Below are 14,767 nucleotides of genomic sequence, written 5' to 3' on the forward strand. Positions count from 1 at the left end.
GGAAGGTTCTCCCATCTCCACAGAGGAACTCTGGAGCTCTGTCAGAGTGACCATCGGGTTCTTGGTCACTCCGTTTTGAGTCTCATAGAAAAGGGTCTGAATAATTAGGTATTTCTGTTTTTTATTTGTAATAAATTTGCTAAAATGTCTAAAAACCTGTTTTCATTTTGTCATTATGTAGTAATGTATGTATATTGCTAAGGGTTATTATAATTGTTTAATCCATTTTAGAATATGGCTGTAATTTAACAAATGTGGAAAAAGTCAAGGAGTCTGAATACTTTCTGAAAGCACTGTATACAATATAGGGAGTGGACTTAGTGCAGTATTTCAGATCAACAGATACTAAAATCCGACTGTCAGAAGAACACATCTGTGTTTGTTGCTGTCAAAACGCTGAGTACAGACACCAGCTATGATTGCTGTGTTGTTCAATAGGCTTTATGAAGATAAAGGAATCAAAATGAATTAGTTTTTTTGGTAGACTGTCATGCCGAGGAGAGGAATGCTTTGGGTGGGAAGAAAATGAAGTCTTTGTACTTAGTGAATGAAAGTGAAATGAGATTAAAAGAGAGGTGATCAAAGAGTGCCAGCAGTGGACAGAGAACAGCAGGGAGAACAGCAGGGAAATGCAGCAGCACCAACAGCAGAGAGCAGCAGCAGCAGCAGAGAGCAGCAGCAGAGAGCCGCAGCAGAGAGCAGCAGGGAGAACAGCAGGGAAATGCAGCAGCACCAACAGCAGAGAGCAGCAGCAGAGAACAGCAGGGAGAACAGCAGGGAAATGCAGCAGCACCAACAGCAGAGAGCAGCAGCAGCAGCAGAGAGCAGCAGCAGAGAGCAGCAGCAGAGAACAGCAGGGAGAACAGCAGGGAAATGCAGCAGCACCAACAGCAGAGAGCAGCAGCAGCAGCAGAGAGCAGCAGCAGAGAGCAGCAGCAGCAGAGAGCAGCAGCAGAGAGCAGCTGAGAGCAGCAGCAGAGAGCAGCAGCAGAGAGCAGCAGCAGCAGAGAGCAGCAGCAGAGAGCAGCAGCAGAGAGCAGCAGAGAGCAGCAGCAGCAGAGAGCAGCAGCAGCAGAGAGCAGCAGCAGAGAGCAGCAGCAGAGAGCAGCAGCAGCAGAGAGCAGCAGCAGAGAGCAGCAGCAGCAGAGAGCAGCAGCAGAGAGCAGCAGCAGAGAGCAGCAGCAGCAGAGAGCAGCAGCAGAGAGCAGCAGCAGAGAGCAGCAGCAGAGAGCAGCAGAGAGCAGCAGCAGCATTTATCTACCTGCAACAGGCAGCCTGCATGACCTTCATATTACCAATCCAAGTGCACACAGGCCTATTTACCCAATTATAATGCCATCCTGGGGTATGGGCCCATGAAATTGCACAATTTTCTGTGATCCAGATCACTGGCCTTGCTTTGTACTGGCGGCTGGAATGGTATTATGAGAGCTCTGATGGGCTGTACATAGGGAACCGTTAGGTGATTAATGCCTGACAGATTGCCCTTGCTGTAGGTATTTACAGATGTTGTTGACCAGTTAGCATACGTGTTAGTGCTTCCTCTCATGGCAACAACACTACAGATCAGGATAGGGAAAGTCAAGGAAAAAGGTTTCTAACGCAGTAGAACTTCTCTGCTATCTAAACTCAGCAAAAAAGAAACGTCCCTTTTTCAGGACCCTGTCTTTCAAAGATAATTCGTAAAAATCCAAATAACTTCACAGATCTTCATTGTAAAGGGTATAAACACTGTTTCCCATGCTTGTTCAATGAACCATAAACAATTAATGAACATGCACCTGTGGAACGGTCGTTAAGACACTAACAGCTTACAGACGGTAGGCAATTAAGGTCAGTTATGAAAACTTAGGACACTAAAGATGACTTTCTACTGACTCTGAAAAACACCAAAAGAGAGATGCCCAGGGTCTCTGCTCAACTGCGTGAACGTGCCTTAGGCATGCTGCAAGGAGGCATGAGGACTGCAGATGTGGCCAGGGCAATAAATTGCAATGTCCATACTGTGAGATGCCTAAGACCGCGCTATAGGGAGACAGGATGGACAGCTGATCATCCTCGCAGTGGCAGACCACGTGTAACAACACCTGCACAGGATCGGTACATCCAAACATCACACCTGCGGGACAGGTACAGGATGGCAACAACAACTGCCCGAGTTACACCAGGAACGCACAATCACTCCGTCAGTGCTCAGACTGTCCGCAATAGGCTGAGAGAGGCTGGACTGAGGGCTTGTAGGCCTGTTGTAAGGCAGGTCCTCACCAGACATCACCGGCAACAACGTCGCCTATGGGCACAAACCCACCGTCGCTGGACCAGACAGGCCTGGCAAAAAAGTTGCGGTTTTGTCTCATCAGGGGTGATGGTCGGATTTGCATTTATTGTCGAAGGAATGAGCGTTACACCAAGGCCTGTACTCTGGAGCGGGATCGATTTGGAGGTGGAGGGTTCGTCATGGTCTGGGGCGATGTGTCACAGCATCATCGGACTGAGCTTGTTGTCATTGCATGCAATCTCAACGCTGTGCGTTACAGGGAAGACATTGTCCTCCCTCATGTGCTATCCTTCCTGCAGGCTCATCCTGACATGACCCTCCAGCATGACAATGCCACCAGCATTACCTATGTGATAGAGAATTTAATAACATTTAAAAATTGTAACCACGCACAGTACTGGGCAACATGTTTTGGGATAAATATTTTGGGTAACAGCAGCTGTGCCAATTATGTGTTAGTTTCAGTTGTAGACCCAAATGAATATTATTCTTCAATCTTGTTGTTGTAGACATTCACCATTAATGCTCCTTAATCCTCATCTTATATGGTCTGCATAGAAGGTCCTCTTCTATTTTATTTCATCTAGTTTTGTCTCTCACTTAATTCCTCAGAACATGAAAGATGAATTGAAGTTTCTCCATATCTCAAGGGTCTGCTGGCTGAACTTCTGGTGTAATCATATAAACCAAAATATGTCAGACTATCAAATCATACTTTTTTCCCCCTGTGCTGTATAAATTAACAGGGTACCGTTTAAAGCAATGTAAGACATTTTACTATGCTGTTAAATGAAACTTTACTTCTCATGTTTATGTCCTGCGGGTTTTAAATGACTGTACACCAGCTTGGTATTATCCTCGCGTTATCAGCCATGTAACATTTCACATATTTCTGCAGAGAAAATAAACAGATTTTCTTTGCTATATCTGCCAATAAACATCACATCACAGAGGAATTCTCAGATACTGCATGTACATTTCTCGGCTTGCAATTTACATAGAATCTGTGAATGATTACTGTGGCTGGGAGGGTTTCTATTAAAGTAAACAGTCTCTTGAGAGGAGCATCAATCTGATGAAAACAGATCATCATTGGTTTAAATGACTTAGAGCTGTGTTCACCTGCATCTGATGCAACATGCCACCAAATGGCTTCTTGGATGTTGTAAATCGTAAGGAGATCTGTCTGATCTGAACGTTAACTAGCATTATCGGAGGCCTATAATTGCAGAACATTTATCAAACACAAAGCAGGTGTTAGGGTATCAGATGTGTTCATGGCTGCTTTAACTCAATGAGTGACGGTTGCTTATAACCTCCCACTACCTGGAGGCGTATCTGCTGTGACTACTGAGAATAATCTTTCTCTTCCAGGAACACATGCTCTGATTGATTGATGCTGTGTGTTCCAGGGGAGCTGTATGTTGGTGGTGTGGGGAAGACCATGTACAGTAGCCTGCCCAAGCTGATCGCGTCCCGCGATGGGTACCAGGGCTGCCTGGCCTCCGTGGACCTGAACGGGAGACTTCCTGACCTGATGGCAGACGCCCTCCACAGGGTGGGCCAGGTGGAGCGGGGCTGTGAAGGTACGTATTAACAGGGGCACAGCCATGGGGTCATGAACACCTCCGAGGAGCAGGCCATCACCTGTGGATCCACCTTATGGTTCACTGCATGAGCATACTTTTTCTCCCCCCTCCCCTCCCCAGGCCCAAGCAGCACCTGTACAGAGGACTCGTGTCATCACCAGGGGGTGTGTCTCCAGCAGTGGGAGGGCTTCTCCTGTGACTGCACCATGACCTCCTATGGAGGAGCATTCTGCAGTGACCGTGAGTACTATCTCTTTCATCTGACTGGTTCAAAACTACGCTATCTTTCCTTTCTCCTTTCCTTGTGACTTTACCTTGACATCGTTGGAAAACGTCACAGAGTGAGGGATGGAGAGAAGGTTGAAGTTGAATTTGAATGGTTTATTTTAGGGCGCTTTCACATATCCCCTTATGATCCGGATCCTGGAGCGTTCGGTACCCTGATCAACGCTATAAAGCATGTGTGAAATTCAAACGAAACCCGGCTGTAACGAATCCTGGACCTGCATGAGAAAGCAGGTCCAAGATCCAGGACCTGAGTACCAGGTATTGTGACGCTTCAGCGTGAGTTGCGTGGAACTTTTTTGCATGTTGTAAACAAGCGAACTCACTAGCTTGAAGAATGCGCATCTTGCTAATCGCACCCTGAAACAGTCATTTTCAGGTCTTGTGAAAGCAAAACGTATTCTGTAAAATTCTCACAAACTCTCAAGGAAACCGAACCAGGGTACCGAATTTCATATGTGAAAATGCCTTTTCACCTGTCAAATTGTGTCATTGGCACAAAATAATTATGTGCCTTCAATTGCAAAACCTTTTTCTCAAATGATGTGCGTGCGTCCTCTGCAAACCAGAACAGGTAAGGAAGTATCATGCATCCTTCCTTCATTCATCAACAAGTATTGACATTGTAACTGTCCTTCGTGGCTGCTAGTTAGAGACGTCTGGCTCATCAATGGCAGAGGAGACAGATCCACTTCTGGTCACCTAAAGTCATTATGGCTGGGTCAAACTAACAGACCCACGTTGACCTTTCTGTAAGGAGGCTTCTCTTATGCACTTCTTCAAAGCCTCTCGTCTGAGGTGTTAATGTCTCTGCAGTACAATGAGTCCATTCATCCATTAGGCATTGTTATTGACTTCCAGGTTAGACGTATGTACACACTAAATTACTGATTATTGGTACCTCTCTTCTAATGGAAGTTTCCCCTGAACTTCTGATTCTAGAGTAGTGTGCCAATAGAAACATACTCATGCTATAGTAGGGGAACAGGAGTCGATTTTCCCTGGAGATGTTTTTCTTTCATTTAAATAATTTATTATAATGTCAGACAACATTTTGTTTGATAACAAAAACAGCTCATCTTTCTGTTGTGGGGGGTTGAGAGGTGTGTGTTTGGGGGGGTGAGAGGTGTGTGTGTGGGGGGTCTATTTTCCCTGGAGATGTTTTTCTTTAATTTAACTGGGAAATAATTTGGTATTATAATGTCAGACAACATTTTGTATGATAACAAAAACAGCTCATCTTTCTGTTGTGAGAGGTTGGTGTTTTGGGGGGGTGAGAGGTGTGTGTTTTGGGGGGGTGAGAGGTGTGTGTTTGTAGGGTGAGAGGTGTGTGTTTGTAGGGTGAGAGGTGCGTGTTTTGGGGGGTGAGAGGTGAGTGTTTTGGGGGGTGAGAGGTGCGTGTTTGGGGGGGTGAGAGGTGTGGATATGGAGGGGTGAGAGGTGTGTGTGTGTGGAGGCGTGATAGGTGTGTGTGTGGGTGGGAGAGGTGTCTGGGGGGTAAGAGGTGGGGGGTGAGGGTGAGAGGTGTGTGTGTGGGGGTGAGAGGTTTGTGTGTGTGGGGGGGGTGTGTGGGTGGTGAGAGGTTTGTGTGTGTGTGGGGGGGGGGGGGGGGGGGGGGTGAGAGGTTTGTGTGTGTGGGGGGGTGACATGGCAAGGAAAAGATGTCTTGTTTTCGCTCTCCCTTCATTTTGCTTCCATGAAAATGTTCTGGGGGACAGCCTAATGAGCTACATGACAATAAAGTGGGTTTTATTCTCTAGTCTATTAATGCTACAAAGACATTTCAGGTGCGTGTTTGTGTGTGCGTGTATTAATGCAATATAGATACATTTGAAAATAAGGGGGAAATATTGCCTGTTGCTTTTTTCTGTTACTTTGACTTCACAGTTGATTTCTTCCTCTGTACTAAATAACTGTATTGTTTTTTCAATGAAAATTCAGGGGGTCTTATTGGTTACAATAGCAGGAGATTATCATAAGCTTTCTGTGAAGTGGCCTTGAAGAGTTCAACCTAATTTGCTGCAGTGACGGGCAGAAATAATGATATGTAATGGTGCTTGCATGTGTCTATTCCTCAGAATTACTAGACCTACGAGGATATATGAGGCGGTGCTTTAGTAACTTTCTCTTCAAGCTCCCTGGTGGAGTCATTACATTAGATGATCATTTTCAGAAAGCAACAAACACTGTTACAGCCTCATTACGATGACAAAGACAGGGAGGATTGAGCTACTGCTGTAGCCTTACTCAGGGGGGGAAAGTAATGGCGGGTACGGTATGGCTTCCCAGCAAAATAAATAGTGGGGGTACGCTGTACCGGTGAAACATGAGCCTATCACAGAATTTAAAACAGCGTTGAATTAAAACTAGTCTGCTACACCACTTTCAGAGGAATGAGAAATTAGCGAATGGACATGAAAACGTGTCGTATATCCTACGCTCCAAATTTGATGTGGTTTGAAGAGAACACTGAACTTTTGCCACTGTTTGGAGGCTGGAAATGTGTTATGAGTGGATGAACGTGTGCAGGTAGCCTAGTAAAGGAGCCCTTTGGAGGGATTGTTTGACAATCAGATGAAACATCGTGTCTGGTTGAGTTTATGCCACAATAAAAGGTAACACATTTTTGAAGGTTAAATGACAAATCTTTACGACTATGCCCACAGAGATCCTATTCAATTAATAGCGATTCTACACTGGAAAAATATATGTAAACGCACATTCTACAATTTCAAAGATTTTACTGAGTTACAGTTCATATAAGGAACTCAGTCAATTGAAATAAATTCAATAGGTTCTCTACTCAACTGGAAATACCATTATGCATCTGTTGGTCACAGAAAAAAGGTGTGGGCGTGGATCAGGAAACCAGTCAGTATCTGGTGTGACCAACATGCAGCGTGACACATCTCCTTCGTATAGAGTTGATCAGGCTGTTAATTGTGGCCTGTGGAATGTTGTCCCACTCCTCTTCAATGGCTGTGCAAAGTTGCTGAATATTGGCGGGAACTGGAACACGCTGTTGTACACGTCAATCCAGAGCATCCCAAACATGCTCAATGAGTGACATGTCTGGTGAGTATCCAAGCCATGGAAGAACGGGGACATTTTCAGCTTCCAGTATTTTGTACAGATCCTTGCGACAATGGGCCATGCATTATCATGCTGAAACATGAGATGATGGTGGCGGATGAATGGCACGATAATGGACCTCAGGATCTCATCACGCTATCTCTGTGCATTCACATTATTGTCCGTAGCTTATGCCTGTCCATATCATAACCCCACTGCCACCATGGGAAGAGCACACTTCTCTAGCGTGCCAGTGGCCATTGAAGATAAGCATTTCATTTGCACACTGAAGTCGGTTACGAGGCCGAACTGCAGTCAGATCAAGACCCTGGTGAGGATGACGAGAATGCAGATGAGCTTCCCTGAGACAGTTTCTGACAGAAATTCTTCGGTTGTGCAAACGCCTCAGTTTAATCAGCTGTCTGGGTGGCTCATCTCAGACCAATCCGCAGGTGAAGTAGCCAAATGTGGAGGTTCTGGGCTGGCGTGGTTACATGTGGTCTGCGTTTTGAGGCCGGTTTGACGTACTACCAAATTCTCTAAAACAAGGTTGGGGGTGGCTTATGGTAGACGAATAAACGTTAAATTCTCTGATAACAGCTCTGGTGGACAATCCTGCAGGCAGAATGCCAATTGTATGCTCCCTCAAAACTTGAGGCATCTGTGGTATTTTGTTGTGTGGCAAAACTGCACATTTTAGAGTGGCTTTTTATTGTCCCCAGCACAAGGTACACCTGTGTAATGATCATGCTGTTTAATCAGCTTCTTGATATGCCACACCTGTCAGGTAGATGGATTATCTTGGCAAAGGAGAAATGCTCACTGGAAGTGATGTAAACAAATTTGTGCACACAATTTGAGAGGATAAAGGACTGGGGATGTTGTATTGATGTCAATGTCTCAATGTTCTCAAATTTGAAAACGTACAAATAAAGTATAATAAGGGAACTAAGCTGTGCAGGCTCAGTTCAGATATTTTAAAAACAAAACCAAATATTCCAATTCTTACTTTGTTGTTCTACACTCAAACAATGACCATCAATATGCTTGTTGTGTGTGTTGTCTGAACAATGCTATAGCTTTAGGTCCTAGACTAATCATCACAGACGTCCAGATGCTGAGCTTGGATAGAGAGCCACCAGGTTGTTGTTCTCACGCTAGGGTTCTTTCTGCAAGGCAAACACACAAAGGGTGTAACTATAGGTTCACCTCTGTAATGAGATGGGATGTTTTTTGCAATATTCATGATCTGTCTTCACTCTGCCTGGATGTGGCTAAAAATGAGCAACAGACTGCGTACTGTCTTTGGGATATATGCTATTGTACTTTGTAATAGCAATAGCAATAGCCTTAACAAAAGACAAAAACATAATAACACCAATATACAGTATTAAGTATTTAATCGAATTACTAAGGTTCATTTGTAATATATGTTTGAGAAAATGGATTTCAAGGTAAGAACCTTACCAAAAGTTCAACAGTGAATCATGTCACATTTGGTTCTCAGGGACCCCACCTATCCATTTCTTCTCCTAACCTCTTGGACTACCATTAGAAAGCAGAACATGTTTCAGCTCTTCTAATGTGCTCCCCTTAAGGACGCAGCTTGACAGTAGCTCTTCAGTCAGTCATCTCTATGGTAGCTGCTCAGATTTCCCAGAGTTCATGGTGCTAAGGATGCTTTGGATTGCACCTCAGTCTCAACCTAGCAAATACACAAAAGGGATGCTAACTTCCATGTCCTCTGTTATTGAATTGTCAACAAAGCAGCATTACAAAATTATTATGCCAAGTTTTCAAATTACCGGTTGTTTCTTTGTGAAGATCAACAGCATAACTGCACTTATTTCACTTTTGCATGTAAAAAACAAATCACCACTGCTGTACATGCTGCCACTATTTTCATGACCCAACTACACTGAATAAAAATATAAACCATGAAGTAATCCAACAATGTGTACGCTGCCATCTTGTCTATTTTCAAGTCTTCTCTCATTGATCAATACAGGCGTCTGTCATCATGACATGCGGCACTTTGTGGTAGAAGCTCACCTGTCTCGATCAATGAGAGAAGACTTGAAATAGATAAGATGGCGGCGTACACTGTTGGATTTCTTCAAGGAGAAAAAAAGTTTTTATTTTAATAACGGAGCATTTTCTAAATTCAAACTGGACACAGACATTTTGAGACTCCTGTTTCCACGAATCGAGAACGAAGACCGCATCGCCAAGGTTGATCAAATTCTCTGTGCAGAACCAAACAGTACCTATCCTGTAGCTCTCATTAAAGGATACCGAATATTTTTGGTAAAATCTCATTATCTGTTGTGACAATCTGTAGTTACAGTTCTCTACACCTAAGACACACTGAACTGTACTGCATTGTACTGTATTTATCTGTATGTTACTTTTACCATATAACATTCTTGTTGAATACCCAGTTCTCTTTTTAAGTTAGCATGCCTACATTGTGAAAAGTCTTAGGAGGACAGTTCTTACACGCTATGTATTATTGTGAATGGGAGATTGAGGAGAAATGGCACCTTTCAACCATTCTCATACACAACAATACATTTACTGTCTCTAAGCACAACCCGAAACCCCCTTCTTCATCTCAAAGACCTGTCTGTAAACTTCCCCAGCCCTTTGACAGAATTCTGTAGACGTGTCTTTGTATTGTGTTTTGAGTACCTGCACAGAGAAGAATGTGGTTAAAAACAAGTTCCCAGTGGGTGAGCCTGGATCCCAAAAGGGTGGGCCTATGACCTCCCTTTGCCCTCCAGGCCCATACATCAATTAGGGCCCAATTAATGTATTTAAATTGACTGATTTCCTTACACGAACTGTAACTTCGTAAAATAGTTGAAATTGTTGCATGTTGTGTTGATATGTTTGTTCAGTATACATAGCTACCTCAATTTCCTCGTACCCCTGCACATCGACTCTGTACTCGTACTCCCTGTATATAGTCATGTTATTACCTCGTATTCCCTGTATATAGTCATGTTATTACCTCGTACCCCTGCACATCGACTCGGTACTCGTACTCCCTGTATATAGTCATATATAGTTTTATCTTATATATATAGTTTTATCTTAAACTTTGCATTGTTGGAAAAGGACCAGTAAGTAAGCATTTCACTGTCAGTCTACACCTGTTGTTTACAAAGCATGTGACAAGTAACATTTTATTTTATTTTAACACAGTGTCCTATTAAAAAGTATCTGTTTATGGCCCAGGGAGCCCTGCCATAGAATTACAAGATGCTCATGCTTTGTTGCCTGTGTAATGAAGCGTTTCTGAGCTGAGCAAGCAGGCAGTTCCTTAGGGCTTGTGTTATGTTTAGTTCTGTCTGACTCATGCAGGGTGGCTACATCACCTACCTGGCAGAGCTGGACATACACAAACATACCTGAGAGAGACAGACAGCCCTACCACAGACATACCTGAGAGAGACAGACAGCCCTACCACTGACCAGACCTGAGAGAGACAGACAGCCCTACCACTGACCAGACCTGAGAGAGACAAAAGGGCTTTATTACCGACAGAAATAGTCCTCAGACATTGGAGGCTGCTTATGGGAGAGAAGTGAACATTCAATTCTCTGGCAACAGCTCTGGTGGACATTCCTGCAGTCTTCATGGCAATTGCATGCTCCCCTAAAACGTGAGACATCTGTCGCATTGTGTTGTGTGACAAAACGGCACATTTTAGTGGCCTTTTATTGTCCCCAGCACAAGGTGCACATGTGTAATGATTATGCCGTTTAATCAGCTCCTTGATATGCCACAACTGTAAGGTAGATGGATTATCTTGGCAAAGGAGAAATGCTCACTAACAGGAATGTAAACAAATTTATACACACCATTTGAGAGAAATAAGCATATGGATTTATTTCAGCTCATGAAACATTGAACACAATACCTCATAATAACAAAACGAAAACAGGTATTTACACATTTTTACAAAAAAAAAAAATGAAATACCTTATTTATATAAGTATTCAGACCCTTTGCGATGAGACTCGAAATTGAGCTCCGGTGCATCCTGTTTCCATTGATCAGCCTTAAGACGTGATTGGAGTCCACCTGTGGTAAATTCAATTGATTGGACATGATTTGGAAAGGCACACCTGTCTACAGTTGAAGTCGGAAGTTTACATACACCTGAGCCAAATGCATTTAAACTCAGCCCAGACAGGGTGACCACATCAGTGAATCAACCCACTCAGGTGACGCACCCCCTCCAGGGACAGCATGAGAGAGCCCCAGTAAGCCAGTGACTCAGCCCCCGTAATAGGGTTAGAGGCAGAGAATCCCAGTGGAAAGAGGGGAACCGGCCAGGCAGAGACAGCAAGGGCGGTTCGTTGCTCCAGAGCCTTTCCGTTCACCTTCCCACTCCTGGGCCAGACTACACTCAATCATATGACCCACTGAAGAGATGAGTCTTCAGTAAAGACTTAAAGGTTGAGACCGAGTTTGCGTCTCTGACATGGGTAGGCAGACCGTTCCATAAAAATGGAGCTCTATAGGAGAAAGCCCTGCCTCCAGCTGTTTGCTTAGAAATTCTAGGGACAATTGGGAGGCCTGCGTCTTGTGACCGTTGCGTACGTGTAGGTATGTACGGCAGGACCAAATCAGAGAGATAGGTAGGAGCAAGCCCATGTAATGCTTTGTAGGTTAGCAGTAAAACCTTGAAATCAGCCCTTGCTTAAGACATTTTGCCACAACTTTGGAAGTATGCTTGGTCATTGTAATACTTGGGGTCATTGTCCATTTGGAAGACCCGTTTGTAACCAAGCTTTAACTTCCTGACTGATGACTTGAGATGTTGCTTCAATATATCCACACAATTTTCCTACCTCATGATGCCATCTATTTTGTGAAGTGCACCAGTCCCTCCTGCAGCAAAGCACCCCCACAACACATGCTGCCACCCCCGTGCTTCACGGTTGGGATGGTGTTCTTCAGCTTGCAAGCCTCCCCCTTTTTCCTCCAAACATAGCAATGGTCATTATGGCCAAACAGTTCTATTTTTGTTTCATCAGACTAGAGGACATTTCTCCAAACAGTACGATCTTTGTCCCCATGTGCAGTTGCAAACCGTAGTCTGGCTTTTTTATGGCGGTTTTGGAGCAGTGGCTTCTTCCTTGATGAGCGGCCTTTCAGGTTATGTCGATAGAGGACTCGTTTTACTGTGGATATAGATACTTTTGTACCTGTTTTCTCCAGCATCTTCACAAGGTCCTTTGCACTTTTCACACCAAAGTACGTTCATTTCTAGGAGACAGAACGCGTCTCCTTCCTGAGCGGTATGATGGCTGCGTGGTCCCATGGTGTTTATGCTTGCGTACTATTGTTTGTAGAGATGAACGTGGTACCTTCAGGCATTTGGAAATTGCTCCCAAGGATGAACCAGACTTGTGGAGGTCTACAATTTTTTTTATTAATGTCTTGGCTGATTTCTTTTGATTTTCCCATGACGTCAAGAAAAGAGGCACTGAGTTTGAAGGTAGGCCTTCAAATACAGTCACAGGTACACCTCCAATTGACTCAAATTATGTCAATTAGCCTATCATAAGCTTTGAAAGTCATGACATCATTTTCTGGAATTTTCAAAGCTGTTTAAAGGCACAGTCAACTTCTGACCCACTGGAATTGCGATACAGTGAATTATAAGTGAAATAATCTGGCTGTAAACAATTTTCGGAAAAATGACTTGTGTCATGCACAATGTAGATGTCCTAACCGACTTGCCAAAGCTATCGTTTGTTAACAAGACATTTGTGGAGTGGTTGAAAAACTAGTTTTAATGACTCCAACAGAACTGTATGTAACTTCTGACTTCAACGGTATATACAGTGGCAAGAAAAAGTATGTGAACCCTCTGGAATTACCTGGATTTCTGCATAAATTGGTCATCTAATTTGATCTGATCTTCATCTAAGTCACAACAATAAACACAGTGTGCTTAAACTAATAACACAGAAATGATTGTATTTTTCTTGTCTATAATGAATACATCATTTAAACATTCACAGCATAGGTTGGACAAAGTATGTTAACCTCTAGGCTAATGAATTCTCCAAAAGCTAATTGGAGTCAGGAGTCAGCTAGTGTGGAGTATAATCAATGAGACGAGATTGGAGATGTTGGTGAGAGCTGCCTTGTCCTATAAAAAAACACTCACAAAATTTGAGTTTGCTATTCACAGGAAGCATGGCCTGATGTGAACCAATCCTCGAACAAAAGAGATCTCAGAAGACCTAAGATTAAGAATGGTTGACTTGCATAAATCTGGAAAGGGTTACAAATGTATCTGTAAAGGCCTTGCATCAGTCCACACTAAGACACATTGTCAATAAATGGAGAAAGTTCAGCACTCTTCATACTTTCCCTATGAGTGGCCGTCCTGCAAAGATGACTGCACGAGCACAGAGCAGAATGCTCATTGAGGTTAAGAAGAATCCTAGAGTGTCAGCTAAAGACTTACATAAATCTCTCGAACATCCTAACATCTCTGTTGACGAGTCTACAATACGTAAAACACAAAACAAGAATGGTATTCATGGGAGGACATCACGGGAGAAGCCACTGCTGTCCAAAAAAACATTGCTGCACGTCTGAAGTTTGCAAAAGTGCACCTGGATGTTCCACAGTGCTACTGGCAAAATATTCTGTGGACAGATGAAACTACAATTGAGTTGTTTGGAAGGAACACCCAAAACACAGAAGTAAATGAACAACAGAATGGCTTCAACAGATGAAATTGAGCCATCTGGAGTGGCCCAGTTAAGATGCTGTGGCATGACCTCAAGAGAGCAGTTCACCCCAGACATCCCAGGAATATTTCTGAACTGAAACAGTTTTGTAAAGATTAATGGTCCAAAAGTCCTCCTGACCGTTGTGCAGGTCTGATCTGCAATTACAGAAAATGTTTGGTTGAGGTTATTGCTGCCAAAGGAGGGTCAACCAGTTATTTAATTCAAGGGTTCACATACTTTTTCCAACCTGCAGGGTGAATGCTTACACGGTATGTTCAATAAAGACGTGAAAACCATTTTTGCAGCATTGAAGGTCCCCAAGAATACAGTGGCCTCCATCATTCTTAAATGGAAGAAGTTTGGAACCACCAAGACTCTTCCTAGAGCTGGCTGCCCAGCCAAACTGAGCAATCAGGGAAGAAGGGCCTTGGTCAGGGAGGTGACCAAGAACACGATGGTCACTCTGACAGAGTTCCAGAGCTCCTCAGTGGAGAGGGGAGATGAAACCAATGTTGAAACAAAACTCTTTGGCCTGAATGCCAAGCATCATGTCTGGAGGAATCCTGACACCATCCTTATGGTGACGCATGGTGGTGAAAGCATCATGCTGTGGGGATGTTTTTCAGCGGCAGGGACTGGGAGACTAGTCAGGATCAAGGGAAAGATGAACGGTGCAAAGTACAGAGAGATCCTTGATGAGATCCTTGAATATCTCTGGAGAGACCTGAAAATAGCTGTGCAGCGACGATCCCTATCTAACCTGACAGAGCTTGAGAGG

The 14,767-nt window shown here is 43.8% G+C and overlaps 1 protein-coding gene across 3 annotated transcripts in view; it reads left to right on the forward strand.

The window, feature by feature from the left end:
• LOC139388292 (neurexin 2a) overlaps positions 1-14,767 on the forward strand; it is a 284,104-nt gene that overhangs the window by 112,479 nt on the left and 156,858 nt on the right. For 2 of the 3 annotated variants that reach the window (XM_071134879.1, XM_071134881.1), the window contains exons 13-14: positions 3,691-3,864; positions 3,988-4,107. In XM_071134879.1, the coding sequence (XP_070990980.1) occupies positions 3,691-3,864; positions 3,988-4,107 (294 nt within the window). Of the gene's footprint in view, positions 1-3,690; positions 3,865-3,957; positions 4,108-14,767 lie in introns of all 3 variants that reach the window. The other variant, XM_071134880.1, reaches the window with a different exon arrangement.

This window comes from Oncorhynchus clarkii, chromosome 29, assembly GCF_045791955.1.
Source record: "Oncorhynchus clarkii lewisi isolate Uvic-CL-2024 chromosome 29, UVic_Ocla_1.0, whole genome shotgun sequence".
Classification (NCBI taxonomy): domain Eukaryota; kingdom Metazoa; phylum Chordata; class Actinopteri; order Salmoniformes; family Salmonidae; genus Oncorhynchus; species Oncorhynchus clarkii.